The sequence below is a fragment of the Pongo pygmaeus genome, chromosome 16 (genome assembly GCF_028885625.2).
Source record: "Pongo pygmaeus isolate AG05252 chromosome 16, NHGRI_mPonPyg2-v2.0_pri, whole genome shotgun sequence".
In the NCBI taxonomy this organism is placed as follows: Eukaryota; Metazoa; Chordata; class Mammalia; order Primates; family Hominidae; genus Pongo; species Pongo pygmaeus.
In genome coordinates this window covers 76,692,561-76,709,901 of record NC_072389.2, presented here as the reverse complement: position 1 = coordinate 76,709,901, position 17,341 = coordinate 76,692,561, and the positions used below count along the sequence as shown (strand labels likewise).

At 43.4% G+C, this 17,341-nt stretch overlaps 1 protein-coding gene across 2 annotated transcripts in view; it reads right to left on the bottom strand.

Annotated features, from left to right (window-relative positions):
• The window catches only part of THSD4 (thrombospondin type 1 domain containing 4), a 681,844-nt gene that overhangs the window by 640,346 nt on the left and 24,157 nt on the right, over positions 1 to 17,341 (bottom strand). For both annotated transcript variants that reach the window (XM_054451459.2, XM_063652717.1), the window contains exons 2-3: positions 15,983 to 16,090; positions 2,583 to 2,652 (exon numbers count right to left, since the gene is read on the bottom strand). In XM_054451459.2, the coding sequence (XP_054307434.1) occupies positions 2,583 to 2,652; positions 15,983 to 16,011 (99 nt within the window). In that variant the 5' untranslated portion in view covers positions 16,012 to 16,090. The remainder of the gene's footprint in view (positions 1 to 2,582; positions 2,653 to 15,982; positions 16,091 to 17,341) is intronic.

Here is a 17,341-nt window from a genome sequence, read left to right as displayed (position 1 = left end):
TTATATGTGACAAAATAGCTAGAAGAGAGGCTTTTGAATGTTCTCACCACAAAAAAAATGATAAATGCATGAGGTGACTAGAATGCTAAATACCCTGATTTGATCATTATATAATACATATGTATTAAAACACCAAATTGTATGCATGAATATGTACAATTACTATGTGTCAATTAAAAAATTTTAATGATAAAATAACTAATAAATCTTTTTTTCCCCATTTCTCAGAGCAAACACTTGAAGAAAGATGAGAGTGATACCTATTTGGGGACCTTTTGTTCAGGTTACTCACATATCATTCAGCTTAACTTGAAAAATTACAGGAGACAGCAAAGTAAATGGATCATGTATAAAGTATTTTCAGTTATGATAGCCTATTTGAGCAACAACAATAAGAGGAACACAGTAAATTGATTCAGCTCTTAGGATTAACAACCCCGATAATTCTAAACATTAATAAATAATATAACTTCATAATAAAAGTAGGCAGTTGTCCTTTCTGAGTCCTGATATTATGAATAGAGATGATGCAGCAGACTAAGCAGGGGAGGGGGGTGCCAATTTCCAGGTGAATCCATTGAAATGATGCTTAGACCTTGGCCACGTTTTCCATTCAGTCAGTCATTCAACAAGGATTTTATTGAGCACCTACAACATGCCAGGCTCTATTTTAGGAGCTGGGAATAGGGCCATGAACAAGACCAGTAAGTTCCCACTTTCATGGACTTGACATCCTAGTGGGAGATACAGTACAATAGAGGTTTATACCTGGCCCAAAAAAACAGAGCTGAAACAGAAAATAAATTAGACTATAATCAGATAAAAACGCAAAGAACTTCTCCCAAGAAGGGTCATATTTAGCCAAATATGTGCACATACTCTTTTTTCTTGGCCCCCTTCTGTCCTGAATTTCCCCTATGAAAACCCTCCCTCAGGCCAGTGCAGTGGCTCACGCCTATAATCCCAGCACTTTGGGAGGCCGAGGTGGGTGGATCACCTGATTGAGGTCAGGAGTTCGAGACTAGCCTGGCCAACATGGTGAAACCCTGTCTCTACTGATAATAGAAAAAAAATCAGCTGGGTGTGGTGGCGCAGGCCTGTAATCTCAGCTACTTGGGAGGATGAGGCAGAAGAATCACTTGAATCCAGGAGGCAGAGGTTGCAGTGGGCTGAGATCATGCCATTGCACTCCAGCCTGGGTGACAAGAGCGAAACTCCATCTCAAAAAAAAAAAAAAGAAAACCCCCTCTCAGGAAAGGAGCCGACCAACTTGGTCACACTTAGATACAAATAACTGATATCTTCTCAGGAGTCTGAATTTGATTCCAGGTAGACAGGAGGAGCTCCTAGGTAGCAGAAAGGGCTTCTAGGGACTTTCTAAGAGTCCTATCATGCATTGTTTCTAAGGAAACATTGGTCAAGGACCTGCTCAGTTGCAGAGCAGCATTAGGCTTGTTCAGGCAATGGTGGATGGTTCATTTACTATAAAACACACAAAGCCTGAAGGAAGCATATGCAATACTGTCCATTTGCTCCTTCAGATGCGGTCTACCCTTCTCCACCCAGTCCTGTGGCCCGGGAGGCTGGCCTCTGGAGACTGCATCAAAGCCTTCTTGTCTTCTGGTTGGTTTGGCCAAAGGGAGTCACTAGCAGGAAATGAGGGGTGAGAGGAAAGAGAAGGCCAGGTTCTTATCTTCCAGTTCCATCCCTGCCTGACCATCAGTTGGCAGTGACTGTGTCCCTCTACTGAAGATCATGACTCCCTATCAGGGGTTCTCTTGCATAGCAACAGCCATAGCTACAACTGCAGCTCTATCCCTGCCCTTGACCTTGAAGGTGCCTCAAGAGAGGGTAAAAGCTCCATACTGGCCTCCTCCATTCCCAAGTGGGTTCTTTAAGCCCTGTTCATGCCTTTGTAGAGTGCTCTCACTGACCTCTCAACTGTCCATTCTAGCGAACACATGTTGCAAAGCTGGCATTGCTCTCAGATCAGAGACTGACTGCAGGCACCAGCTTCACGTTTTAAGCTCCATGATATGGTTCGGATCTGTGTCCCCACCCAAATCTCATGTCGAATTGTAATCTCCAATATTGGAGGCGAGGCCTGGTGGAAGGTGATTGGATCATACGGATAGTCCCTCATGGTTTAACACTATCCCCCTTGGTGCAGTCATGGCAATAATGAGTTCTCATGAGATCTGGTTGTTTAAAAGTGTATGGCACCTCCCCGTTCTCTCTCTTGCTTCTTCTCCAGCCATGTGAAGTGCTGTTCCGCCTTTGTCTTCTGCCATAATTGTAAGTTTCCTGAGGCCTCCACAGAAGCCATGCAGATGGCCAGCATCATGCTTCCCGTACAGCCTGCAGAACTGTGGGCCAATAAAACCTCTTTATAAATTTCCCAGTTTCAGGTATTTCTTTATAGCAATGCGAGAACAGAATAGTACACTCCATATTCTGTAAATGGTGCTTCTTTTCAGGATCAGTGGTGACTCACCTTCAAATAGAACAAAGTTCAGGACAGTGACCAGAGTGACCCTAGCCCCTTGGGCAAAGAAGAAAACCTCTGGATGGCCATGGCTTACCTTCCTGTGTTGAGTGGAGGGCTCTGGGCAGATGAACTGGAATCCAAGCAGCAGGAGGAAACTCAGGACACTGAAAAGGGAAAATAGCAACAGGCAGGATGGTGAGTATGTTCCAGGCAGCAGCACCCAGGGAAGGCAGCATCACCATCTCATCAGTGGATGGCGGGGAACAGCCCAACCCAGGCCCTGGGATGTGACCCAGTGAAGACACAAAGCGTCGGCCCCAAAGGAGGGAGGCAGCATGGTGCTGTGGCAAGGCATGGCACGGGGCAGATGTGGGATCACATCCCAGCCTTCCTGCTTACCCGCAGGGGTTCTAGGTAAGAGCTTTAACCTCTCTAAGTCTCAGTCTCCTCCCCTGAAAAATGGGGATAACAACAGAAACTGGCTCAGAGGTTTAGGGGAGAACTGAGTAAGAGGACGCACCGTGCCTGGCAGAGGGAGTGCTAGTGTAGCCCACATGCGGTCCTTCACGGGTGGTAAGGTCAGGGAAAAGTGTGGGCTTTGAGCCTGCCAGGGAAGTTCCTCTCCTTACAGCTCATGCTTTCCTGGGAACCGTTCCTCTGCCTCTTTCCAGCCTTTTGATGTCACATATGTTCTCCATGGGTGGGATTAGCTGTGCTAAGCCTCACTGTCAAGAGCCCTGATTAGAGAATGTCATCAAATAAAGAGGAGGTGGGGAAATAGGAGCTGGCTGAGACAGCAGGGTGTGCTGGAGAGGGCATGGAGCCAGGCTAGAATCGCAGCTCCATCATTCCCATCTGGGTGATCTTGGGTCACATTTCCATGTTAGCATTTCCATGCCTCAAACATTCTCACCTTCTGTGAGGATCATTGAATATGACAGAGGTAAAACACCTGGCATGGTTAGTAAGTTAAGAAGGTGAGGGAAGGAGTAGAGCTGACCAGGAAACCTGGAATGCAGCTCCTCTGAGTCAGAGGAAAACCTAGATCTTTCACTCCCTCTCCTGCCCCAAGTCCCCCTGAATGTGATTGGAAATGAAACCTCGGACCAACGGCGAGACAAGTATTGTCAATTAATTCAAATGCCCAAAGTCTCATGATTTCAAATCATCAATGTCATTATTTTAAGCATCCCTGCAATGAGGCCGCTACATCTTTTGACCATTTGTCAAATCGTATTTAACCTAAGTTAAATAATATAGTGGTTCCCAACCTTTTTGAGGCTTCCAACACAACTGAGAGATGTGAAACACTGCCCCAAACCAAGAAAAACCATCAAGTCAGGGTGGAGATGAGGAAAACCTGCCTGAAGCCGGGGGTTAAGTCTTGTGGAGTTAGATAAAGCTTCCACCATTTCTGAGAATCCAAAATTCCACCCCAGCTCCCGTTTTGTATGTAAGTGACCCAGGAGATCACACAGAACAGACATGGACAGACTGGCTAGAGACTGCAATGTGGTGAGAAGCAGGGAAGATGGTCTCTGTAATATGGTGTTGCAGGCATCTTTCTTGCTGTTGTCATGCAGTTGCAGCTGAGGATCCAGAGCTGAGAACATGGGTACTAAGTATGCACACATTCCAAAGAGAGGGGCTGCACTGTCTATTCGGGAACTACAAAGCGGGTGCCCGCCATCCCCTCACTCACCTCCCACCTGTATGCACAAGGAGGCTGGAGGATAGAGTTTGCTAGGTGTGGATTTCCCTGAAGCTGGATGTCGGAGTGCTGCATACAGCCCCTCCACTCCCCTGTGGGGAAGGAAAAGTAGTTCTCCCCCAAGCCAAGCAAGAGGGACAACGTTCAGAGCTTGATCCGGATGCCCTGGTATCTGGCGGTACAAGGATTGGTGCCTGATTCTCCTCTGAAAAACATCTAAAGGCCAAACCCTAGCTGGAGTATCCAGGAGGGAAGACTGGAGAGAGGGCTAGAGTGGGAACAGTCTGTATTTTTAGAGCCCGGAGGGGCAGGAGATGCTATGTTTTAGCACCATGGAAAGACAGGGAACTTAGGTTATCTGGAAAGGACTCCACCAAAGATTTTCACCAGAATGAGGTGACCCCCCTCCTAGAAAGTAAACCTGTGGCTTATACCCATGGAGTACAGGAGCTGGGGTGCAGAGGTGGATCTTAAGGAGTCAGCCAGATTTGCACAGCCTGCACAAGGGCATGGTGCAGCAGGAGAGCCCAGTGAGGGAGAAATTCTCCAAAGTGCCCCGAGAGAGGAGAATCTGGAACCTGGACATCTGCCAACCAAGGACAGCAGCACCAGATTACAAAGAACACTAGTCCCACTGGGAACCTCTTTGCCGGTTACCTCTCCTCTCCTCTGTTTCACCCTGGAGGAATTCACAATGGCAGTGAGCGGGCAGGGCAGGGAACTAGGAGTGTGAAGGAACCAACCAAGCTGCCTCTTCCCTACTACAGGGGTCTGAGGCTACAACAGACCCAGCTTAGAGGAGAAAAGAAGCTTTTAACTGGATGAGAGATCAAAATGTTTACATCTGACTAAACTTTCCTTTTGTTGATTTTTTTTTTTTCTTTTTTTTTTGAGACAGAGTCTCGTTCTGTCTCCCAGGCTGGAGTGCAGTGGTTCAATCTCGGCTCACTGTAACCTCTGCTTCCCAGGCTCAAGTGATTCTCCTGCCTCAGCCTCCCCAGTAGCTGGAATTACAGGCAGCACCACCATGCCTGGCTAATTTTTATATTTTTAGTGGAGATGGGGTTTCACCATGTTGGCCAGGCTGGTCTCAAACTCCTGACCTCCGGTGATCTGCCTGCCTCAGCCTCCCAAAGTGCTGGGATTACAGGCATGAGCCACTGTGCACAGCCCAGACTTTCCTTTTAATATACTGTATTTGTAACAACATTCTTCCAAACAAGGGGTGTATTCGGGACAATAATATGAAATTAGTGGGGAGAAGAATAAAAGAGTTGAATTATAACTTGCTGAGGATCTAGAGCAGCACTGTCCAATAGAGTTTTCTATGATGATGGAAACATTCTCTGTTGGTACTGTCCAGTGCGGATACACAGATCTGTGCTATTCAGGACACAGGAAGCTAATGGTACAGGTCTAGATGGTGATGTTACCGGTGTCCTGGATAACTTCTAAAATGATTCCCCTTCTCACTCCCATCACACACAACTTCCTTTGGACTTTTTAATACTTGAAAATGAGCCTGTTCATTATGCACATAATGTACTGGAAATATTGCCCAAGATGTCTTCCAGCAATAGGGCAGGAGAATTAAAGAGAGCGGGTTCCCAGACAGTGGTGGCAAAAGGACAGTAATCTTCTAGCTGTATCCCTGCTGGATCCGATTTGACCTCTAAACCAAGAACGTGTGCATCACAACTCACAAGTCCATGCTTCATGGTTGCATGACCTTGGGCAAATCACCGTCTCTCTGTGCCTCAGTTTCCTCATCTGTAAAATGGGAATTGTATAACCTGTCCTCCTACCTCAAATGAGTTAATGTGCAAGAAAGCACATTATGAACCCAGGCCTACAAATGTGAATCATTTGTAACACATTCTGGCACTGCTTACTCATTTAAAAAGAAAACCAGACTGGTGTGGTTTTGTTAAAAAAAAAACAAACAAAAAAAAACAGCAGCAGCTCCATAAACATGTTACACCTCAGTGCCTCAAAGCTCTTGGCACACACAGTAGCCACAAATTTGTAAGGAGCAGTTTTGGATAATCACTGATCTGAGGTTGCACTTCCACAGCATTCGGGGGACTTGGGGCAGGAAAGGGAGTGAGATCACATCTAGGTTTTCCTCTGACTCCGAGGAACTGCATTCCAGGTTGCCTGGTCAATTCTCCTCGTTCCCTCACTTCTTAAGGTCTCTGCCCAAAGGATCTTGTCTTCACAGGGCTTCCTTGACCCTACAGAAAACAGTGGTCCCTCTCCCAGCCCAGCCCTTTTCTCCATAGCACTTACTGTCTCACATACTATGTCTTTATTTAAATTTCTCTCTCTATCCAATGGAATGTAAACTCCATGAGATCGGGGAGTTTGTTTTGTCACTACTTTATTCCCCAGCACCTAGCAGAGTGGCTGCTATATAGTAGGAGCCTAATTCACTGAATTAAAGAATGATGCTTCACCATCTTGGTGACCCCTGAAATTTCAAGATTAAGTGAAAATACTGTGAATTAACATATTCGAAAATGTCCCAAGCCACTTCGGGAGCTTTTAAAATTTTCTTTTATGAGGGATTTATAAAAATCAGTTCTGCTTTTGAATTTCTATGTTACCCCTCTCCAGAAAACCATCCTTAGAAGATCACCAGATACGGCAGCAAAATGTTTGCTGGTGCCTCTTGTTATAAAAGTGCAACACAAATTACATTTAGATGTTCAAATGCTTCTTCTCTTCATTTACTGGGCCCTACTGAAGCTAAAATGCATAGGGGTACCCAACAAAATTCATTCTGGAGTAAAATCTGAGATATTAAATGGTCTCTGCTCTGAATGGAATAGAATAAATTCCCCCAGAGGGGCAATTATTCTTTGGGCTACAATAACAGCAGGCACAGCAATATATAACCCCAGGGGCGGGAGGAAACTCTGCCAAGGGCTGAAAGTTTCCCACCCCTGCTCAGCACACTCTGTTTTAGGATACCTCACCCTGCTTGCGCATATTTAGCTAATTGATATCTGTAGCTGTGCCCACATCTTTTCAAAACACCAACAATCTAGCCCAAATCCTTGTTCCTCCCGACCCAATTCAAAATTCATGTTTGGAGAGTGAGAGAGCATGCATGTGTCTCTGTGTGTGCAACTCGTGTGTTATTTCACTTTGATAGTTTGCTTTGGCAAACCACTCCCAGCTTGCAACGTTTTGACAGATTGAAGGCTACCAGGGCCTTTGGCAAACAAATCACACACTCCCTTCCAAGTGGCGGGGGGAAGCTACATTCCTACCAAGACTTTCCGATTCACCTTGCAGTCGAAATAACCTAACATTTCACACCAACCAAAAAAAAAAAAAAAAAGTTATGCCATCTACCCAGTGCTGTTCTAGGTTTTAAACACTCCATCATTTCATTTCCCCATGTAGAAAATAATGCTCAATGAAATTTGGTACAAAAGATTTACATCATGGAACTGCAGCTCTGGGCTTCTGTATTTGCCTTGGCCAATCCCACTCTACACCCCCGCTACCATCTCAGCTGCAGTGAGGGTGGATACTGTCACAGCCCCTGTGTACCTCGAATTACCTCAATGAACTCAACACCACTTGGGCATATCAAGTAACAAAACAAGGAAAACAAGAAAAAAAAAAACAAAACTACTTCCTTTCTTCCTCAGTTAATACAACCCAAGAGATATTTTGGGAGCAACCAGATCACTAATAAAATTATATCGACCTTAGCAAAAGAGAGCCAAAATCTTAGCATTGAAGTGAAATCCTGCCTAGTGCACTCTGGAGATAACAAATGTTTGCTGGCCAGGCACGGTGGCTCACGTCTGTAATCCCAGCACTTTGGGAGGCCGAGGCAGGCGGATCACTTGAGGTCACAAGTTCGAGACCAGCCTGGTCTCGAACACAGTGAAACCCCGTCTCTACTAAAAATACAAAAATTAGCTGGGCGTGGTGGTGTGTGACTGTAATCCCAGCTACTCGTGAGGCTGAGGCAGGAGAATTGCTTGAACCCGGGAGGTGGAGTTTGCAGTGAGCTGTGATCACACCACTGCCCTCCAGCCTGGGCAACACAGCGAGACTCCATCTCAAAAAAACAAAAATGTTTGCCAAGCATGCATTTCACTATGCTCAGCTCAGCCCTCTGCCTTCTTCTGACAACAGTTAAGTGCCTGTAGTCCCAGCTACTCAGGAGGCTGAGGCAAGAGAATGGCACGAACCCAGGAGGCGGAGCTTGCAGTGAGCTGAGATCACACCACTGCACTCCAGCCTGGGTGATACAGCGAGACTCCGTCTCAAAAAAAAAAAAAAAAAAAAAAAAGAGTAAAGGCAGCAAGGAAGGGGGATAGGTTACCAATGACATTAGCCAACAAAGAGCTGATGGCTACCATTGATCTCAGCACTCACAAGTAGTACTTCATAACCATCCTATCAGACACTTTTATTATACCCATTTTGCAGGTGAGGAATTTGAGGCAAAGAGAGACTAAGTCATTTACCAAAGAGCCACACGTACCTACTAAGTGGCAAAGCCTGATTTCTAACACTGGCGGTCAGACCCTTGGCCTGGACTCTTAACCACTGTGCTGCGGGGCCTCATTAGGACACAACACATTTTTACAAAACAAGCATTTGCCATCTGATTACATCCACTTTCTTCCCCACTCTGTATGAGGTGGGGAAGCCTGGTGGCTTCACAGCCCCTTTATTTGCTGCCACTGCTTGCAAGCATCATCAGAAACTAGGTGGATGCAATAAAGCTGCATTCATCCAGTCCCACCTGAGGATATTCTAAATTTCAAAATAAATGAAGCTGACCACATATATCCCAAACTTAAAAAAAAATGCATTCTATTTATTTCCTCTGTTTTCTTACACAAATTCATCTGAGCTTAAGAAACCTTTCTTGATGGCTCAGAGGCACCAAGGTGAATATCAACCAATTTGTGCAGCCCAAGGTGGCGGTCTTCGGCGCACAGCAGCCTTGGGCTTGAGATCTCCAGACACCTAGAGCTTTTTGAATCTGGCTGGCATTTAGCTGTCTCCTTCCTGCTATCAGGTGTTGTTTACTGTACTGTCAGTGACCCTGTGTCCTCTTAACTGGGCTCCCTCTGGATCTGCCTTGGTCTTGGAAACATTCAGATAACCAAGCTGCAGCCAAACCAAGACCAACAGGCCCCGGGAAAAGGCCTGCCTGGCTCGTGCAGAGTGAAATATTTCCATTATAGAGCGTGGACTTAAGGACACATATTTTAACTGCAAATTGGTTTTTATCGCTTGTTTCCAGGTTCTCAGGTCTTGCAGCCATTTGTATTTTCTCGACCAGTACCTCTGGCAATGTGAGGTGTTCTATCACAGTACAGCTTTTTTTTCCTTTTCTTTTTTTTTTTTTTTTTTTTTGAGACAGAGTCTTGCTCTATCACCAGGCTGAGTGCACTGGCAAGATCACAGCTCACCACAGCCTCTGTCTCCCAGGCTCAAGTGATCCTCCCATATCAGCCTCCTGAATAGCTGGGACCACAGGTGTATGCAACCACACCCAGTTAATTGTTTGTTTGTTTGTTTCTGTAGAGACAGGGTTTCATCATGTTGCCCAGCCTGGCCTTGAACTGCTGGGCTCCAGTGAACTGCCTGCCTCGGCCTCCCAAAGTGCTGGGACTACAGTGAGCCACTGTGCTACCATACACAGCACAGCTTTTAAAGACACAACACCCTTCGGTAAATTTCCCTCCTCAATGGCAGGTTTCTTGAAGAAATAGTTTCTGATACACCTTTGCAGCAAGCAAAACAATCTGCATAATCTTGACCCATCCTCAAGATTAATAAACAACTGAATAAAAGAATGGAAGGATAGAATAAAGTGAAGGAAGAAAAGGAGAAAGAGAGGAGGGAGGAAATATCAGTCACTGAAGAACTTGCTGCTGTCCAGGGGTTTAAGATCAGCCTGGGCAAGATGGTGAGATCACATCTCTACAAAAAAAATTTTTTTTAAAGTTAGCCGGGCCTGGTGGCACACACCTGTAGTCTCAGCTACTCAGGAGGCTGAGGTGGGAGGATCGTTTGAGCCCAGGCATTTGAGGTGGCAGTGAGCTATGACTGTGCCACCGCACTCCAGCCTGGGCAACAGAGAGAGACCCTGTCTCTAAAAAGTAAAAATAAAAAAAAAAAAGTGCTGCTCTGTGACAGTTTTCATCAAGAAAATGTTTTCTAAGTGCATCCCAGAATTCCCTGTTGGAAAAGCCAAAGAGCTGGGAAAAGGAAGACAATGGTAAAAAGCAGATTTCTACAAATTGGAATTACTGGTTCTAATCCCTGGCAGGAAGAGGAGGGGTCAATGTTAACCTAAGGCATAAAAATACACTTAGAGATATAAGAAATGGGTAATTGGCAGCCCAGTGATCACACCTTGACTCCACTGAGCCTTTTTGGGTACAGAATGTTCTAGCAAATCCCACAGTCAAGGAGTGAGTGATGAGGACAGGATCCAGGTACAGGGCTGTGCCAGGCATAAAGAAAAATCAATACTGTCTGAATGCTTTTGCCGTCATTTTACAGATGGGGGTTTGCCAGGGCAGTCCTCCAAAAATCTATTTTATTTCCTCCTAGCCTCTATGCCTACCTCTCAGATAGCTCCTCCCGGGCTTCCCACAGACAAGACTGCAGCAGATTCTTCCCTGGGACACTTGCACACTTCTGCACCCCCCAGATGTGCTGTGTTCATATAGTGTCAACCATGTTTCCACACCTGTTTATGCCAGTTGCTATTGCTTTGTAATGACATAAGTATTCAAATAGTACACAAACCCATGAAAGCAAGCACAAGAAGAAAGAACATTTGTTAGTTGTTTCTACAAAAACGAAGTTAATTGCTTTGGAAAGATTCAGTAAAGGCAAGCAGCCAAGATTAAAAAAAAAAAAAAAAAAACTACTGGCAAATTAGGTGTGGATGAGACAACTGCAAATGATTAGGGGCAAAAATAATAAAAATCCAGAATCATTCTGGTACACAGACTGCTTTGCAAATGTCTTTAAATTCTCACTGCACTTTAAAGAAACCCAAATGGAAACCTCAGATAATGCTTACGGGTGTGGTTTGTGCAAGAAAGACAATCAGGGGGTTCATGAGCAAAGAAAGGCCCATGGCCCCAAATTAAAAAACTGGTGAATGGATGTACATGTGTTTTAAGTTAAAAGTAAACTGTCGAAGGTGTGTGTGTGTTATTTGTTTGATTTCCATGCTTCACCCTACTTTTGTAATTAACTAGCTAACTATCCTCGTCAGGAAAGAGAAAATTTCAACCTTATCTGTTGTACATAAAAGGTAGTTATTAATTTATTCATTTACTCTTCAACAAATATTTATTAAGCATTAACCAAGTAGTAGTTTAGATGTCAGTTACACAAATTCTGGCCTGCCTTATTAATACCATGAAGTTTAATACTTGTGATCCAGGCCTGGCCTCCCCTTCCCTTTGCTCCTCTTCCCCTCCTCCTCCTGCTCCTCCTCCTTCTCCTTCCCTCTCCTTCCTCCACTCCCTCCTCCCCATCCTCTTTCTCCCCATTTCCTGATCACTGGCACAGGGACACTGATTGACTCCATGACCCCACATAATTATCACATATTTCTTTACCCCAGAGGGAAATTTCAGTTTTCACTGATCAATTGTACCTTAAATATCACTACTTGGGGCATTCTCTTTCTCACACATAAAAACACGTTTTCTTAACCCCTTTCTTCCTTTCTGTATTCAGGATCTTTTTCAATTACTCCTAAGAACAGCCACCTTTCTCTTTCTCATTTCCTCAACCCTTTTGGTTGTGTTTCTAAGTGCAGTAGCTGACAGGCATTAAAGTAATAATACTTTACTGAAGTATGTATCAAGGAAAAGAAAAACTTTACGTTTCAGAAGACTAAAACCAGACACTTGACCTAGGGCCATCAACCTATAAAACCCTTAAAATAATCCAGAAGTCTCCCTCATAAGTTCTATAAAAATCACCTTCTAACTCTGTAATCACTCTCATTACATCTGTAATTCTTCAAAAACTACTGTTCAAAATAAAAATCACCAAAATCAATTTTATTTCCTGCCAATTTCACTACTTGTTTGGCATTTGATGGTTCTGTTTTTCTCTTTGCTTTCACTTGAAATATAAAATATGTCAACCATACAAAAGCACTCCTTGAAGTACAAAGGAAGAGCACCTGGTCAAGCAGACTGGCTCCAGAGATTTTGTTGGCTGGCCAGGTCAGGTAGCCATCAGCATTTATTGTACTGTTCTAGGGACAAAATTGTGTTTCCCTCCTATCACTCACTGAACAAACAAATAAAGATGTAATTGTGCATCCAAAAAAAAACTTGCATAATTTGGAGCAAGTCTTTAAGAAACATAAATAATTCTGTATCATTTAGTGCCATTTCCTTTCTAATTTTTAACAGATGACAAATATTCCTTAATGAGGATTAGCCTACCCTTTGGTCCACATGGACTTTCATTGCCCTGAATTTTACATGGCATCCAGAGCTTGTCCAAGATTCACTGATAATTCCCAACCAGATCCATCGAGAGTTAAAATCTTAGTGCCTCTTCTGCTACTAGGTTTAACTGTGATTCTTTTTGTTACTACATACTCTGAGCAAGGCAGAGATACTCTTGCGATGTTAATGCCCAAGGCTTCTCTGTCTCCTTCAATGAGGAGGAAGCTGGTTTTCTGTTTCTCTGTGGCTTGGCAAAAATTGGGGAGGGATTTTTAAATGAATCTCTGTGTATCAGAGTTGTGACTCCCCTTAAATGTTCTTTCAGGGATTTTCTTGGCAGCTAATTCCTAATTTTAACCTGTTTTCTCTTTAGGTAGAGAAATTCTCCAGCTTTTCCAATTGATCTTTATGCATTTAGTTGCCTTGATAAATATTAAAAATCCCTTAACGTGTGTGCATGTGTGTGTGCTTCTCATCTACCACTTTTGTCAAAGACCTCTCACTCTTCAAGTAACCATAGCCCTTTTCCCCATAACATTCTGAAAAGCATTTAAACAGAAGACACTCTAGTTTTGCTTCTTTTTCTCTTAAAAATATATTTACATGGCCCTAAAAACAGGGATGCAAAATGGTTGATGTGCACCTGGTTTATGAAGAAGGGAGTTTGATGGGAATCTCAAGCTGAGATCTCCTAAAGAATCAGCCGTCCTCATAATTCACATTTTCTTCCTCTATTATTGACAGCAGAATTCTTGGCAAAATGTCCTGCTAAGCAGCTCTGTTCAAACAATCCCTGCAGCAGGACTCTCGTGCTGGAGGCCTGTCAAGGCTTCCAGAGCTCCACCACAAGGGTAGCATCTAGCTTTCAACTACTCCCATCCTGCTAATTTCCCTTCTGTGGGCAATTTCCTTGAAATAATGCACAGTTTAGAGGTGAGTTCCCCAGGCCTCCCGCAAAGGGAGATGACCTCCATACCACACACCCTGCTCAGATCATTACAGGAGGCTGTTTGCAGGGGCATTAATTAAAATTCCAGGACATAGCTATTCATACTTGGGAGGCAGAGGTGGAGGATCGCTTGAGCCCAGAAGTTCAAGGTTACAGTGAGCTATGATTGTGCCACTGTACTCCAGCCTGGGTGATAAGCAAAATCCTATCTCTTTTAAAAAAAGAAAAAAAAAGAAAGAAAGAAATCCAAGACATTAAGAAAAAACTTTGCAAAAGGGATTTCCTCCCAAGAAACTCCCTGCCTGTGCAGCCTGGGTGGCCACATTTTTGAGGGTCCTCAAGTACTTTTAGGGGCCTTTTTGATGACAGCCAGACTTATACAAGCTTAGCACATGGTGAACCTACCTTTCATAATCTGCTTGCCCTTTTCGAACCAGTTCAATAACCGACTGTGACCTCCACTTCTTTGTCCTACATGGCGTCCTGGTGCTTAAAATGCCGTGGTCCTACAGTGACCCTGTGGGCCAACTGCATTTCTCACTACCCTATAGTTTTACAACAGTATTTTGGAACTTCCACAAACTAGATGCATATTTCATGTCTTGAAATATCTTTTAAACTCTTTTTTAAACTATAGTTTTAAAAAAGCACACATGCTAATTTGTACTAGATGCCAACTTCTATCCTGAAAAGACCACCAAACATTAATTTGGGCTGTCCTCCTCATGGCTCAATATCATACAGCCTTCAGAATGAAGTTTTTCTTTCTTTTCTGACCATATCTGACATGCATGTGAATATGTCACTGATAAAGAGGTTTGTAGTTCTCTGCGGGTATTTGGATTGCAGGCCTGCACACGTCTGCTCATGTAAAATTATACAAGCAACTACATACTAAAGCTCACACACATGCACTGTATTCAGTTAAATGCCAGGCATTAGCCCAAGGGCATCTGCTTGGCAAATGCTCTAGCCCTGGTTGGCCAACCACCTGTGGCACCATCATATGTAATATGTTATATATTACAGACCATTTCACTTTCTGTTATAAGTTCTAGGCATTTGGGAATAATGTACAGTGATGGAAAAAAAGACTACAAGATATCATAATGATTCAACTTTGAAACAAAACGTTCTTCCTTCCCCTCATTCCAGATTCTCAATCAATTTATTTAAATAGTATCCTAAAATAGTAAGATGAGCTTCATCACAGAATTGTTACCAATTGCAAGTACTTACCTGTATGGGTTAGGATTTTCTTAATGCTACGCAGCTAAAACAGCCGCAAAGTAAACTAGATGCTAGGGCAGATATTTAAGCTGCCAACCATAAATCCTGATTTCAAATGTTGCTATTTATCAAAATTAATGCATTGATCTCATAATGTACAAATATTATAAATTTAAATTTATAAAGTAAATTTATATTAATAAAATACTGTAATTGTCTATTTTATATATTGAGATTTTGCATAGGATTTTGATTGAAGAATTTTTAAAAGGCTCTGTCAGCCTTTTTAAAAAGTTTAAAAACAACCTCGATAACATGGACTACAGTTGCAATGCCCTGAGCCCTTATTCCAACTCTGCACATAAAGGAAGGTGACAGCCATGATGTAAGCTCTCTGAGCATTGCTTTTCTGATCTACACAAAAGGGATAATAGTACTTACTCAACTTGCCACGCGTGGTTGATATAAAGATTAAATTTTAAAATGTAGGTGAAAGTCAAAAATGTTTTGCACATAAGGGACAAAAGAGAGCACCATTTTAAAATACCAGATTCAGTCAAAATCTATGGCATTGCAACCAGAGAACAATTTTTTCAAGTTCTTTAGAAAATTGTATTATGCAACCATGGTAAATATACATTGATCTGACCCCACCTCCAGGGTTCAAGTGACTCTCCTGCCTCAGCCTCTCCAGTAGCTGGTATTACAGGTGCCTGCCGCCATGCCCAGCTAATTTTATATTTTTAACAGAGATGGGGTTTCACCACATTGGCCAGAATGGTCTCGAACTCCAGACCTCAGGTGATCTGCCTGCCTCAGCCTCCCAAAATGCCGGGATTACAGGTGTGAGCCACTGCATCCAGCCTAAAAAAATGTTCCTGAAGCCTAGAGAAGGTCTCCTAGAAGATAGTAGATTGACTTCGACCCCAAGCCACTCAGCACAGCACACAGCTCTCAAGGCCTTGGAGGCCCTTCTGAATAGCAAATTTTTACACATGTGGACGTATTATATCAAAAATGTCAGTCAGCTGCAGACCCTTAAGATCACTTACTTTAAGAAACTACATAGTAAAGTGCAAATATCAAATTTCTTATTCTTCTGTTTTTTTAAAAAAAGGTTCTTCACTTACCTGAGAGACCCCATGAAATGGGAAACCATGATGCTGGGGGTCCAGGCAAAAGCAAGGGCTCTTCAGAGACGTTGCCAATTTTCTGCAATTGGGAGTTGCGTTCAAGTCCTACAGAAATGAACAATGTTATTTTTAGCAACATTTACTTAGGAAGATTCTAGAAGTGTAACTCGGTCAACAAAACCAGAAATGAGCAAATGGAAGATACTAAAACAAAAGTGCCCAGTAATGGTTACCAGGATTTCCCAACTGAAATCTGATTATATATGAACATGAGGTAACAAGTTTATAAGACAACCAGCACAGTGCCTGACCCACAGAAGATGTTCAGTAAATTACTATCAGAACGATCACCTCAGACTCTGAGCTAACAGGGGAGCTGGTGCTAGGCACACTTGTGCTGGAAATCCAGCCCCATCTATTACAGGCTATTTGACCATAGATGTCATGTCACATTCATGTGTCTTGGTTTCCCTAATGGTGCAAGTTGAGTAAAAATATTGCCTAACAACAAAAAGAAATAAAGTACTCATACATGCTACAATGGGGATGTACCTTGAAAACATTATATTAAGTGAAAACAGTCAGATACAAAAATAGCATGCATTATATGATTCCATTTATAGGTAATGCCCAGAATAGGCAAATCCATAGAGACAGAAAGTAGATTTGTTGGTTGCCAGGGATTGGGGGTTGGGAGGAGTTCATGGGAGGGTACAGTGTTTCTTCCTGGAGTAATAAATGTGTTCTAAAATTAGATTGTGGTGATGGTTGTACAACCCTGTGAATATACTAAAAACCACTGAATTGTACATGAAATTGTGAAACGTATGGGAAATAAATTATATCTCAATAAAACTTATTTTAAAAATACTGTCTAAAGAACTCCTGCAGGTTGTTGTAAAGATTAAACGAGGGAACGCATGTGACATGCTTAGACTGTGGCTGGGGCAGGGTCACCCTCAGTAAATGGTTGCTCTGATGATACTGAGAGTTTGGATACTCGTCCTCTTCCAATCTCATGCCGAAAACTGATTCCCAGTATTGGAGGTGGGGTCCATTGGAGGTGTCTGGTCATGCGGGTGGGTCCCTCATGAATGCCCTGATGCCCTCCTTGTGGTAATGAGTGAGTTCACGCTCTATTAGTTAGGGTGAGATCTGATTGTTAAAAAGAGCCTAAAAAGAGTCTGGCACCTCTTCCCTTCTCTCTCGCTCCCTCTCTTGCCATGTGACACACTGGCTGCCCTTCCTCCTCCACCATGATTGAAAGCTTCCTGAGGTCCTCACCAGAAGCAGATGCCAGCCAGCACCATGCTTCTTGTACAGCCTCCAGAACTGGGAGCCAAATAAACCTTTCTA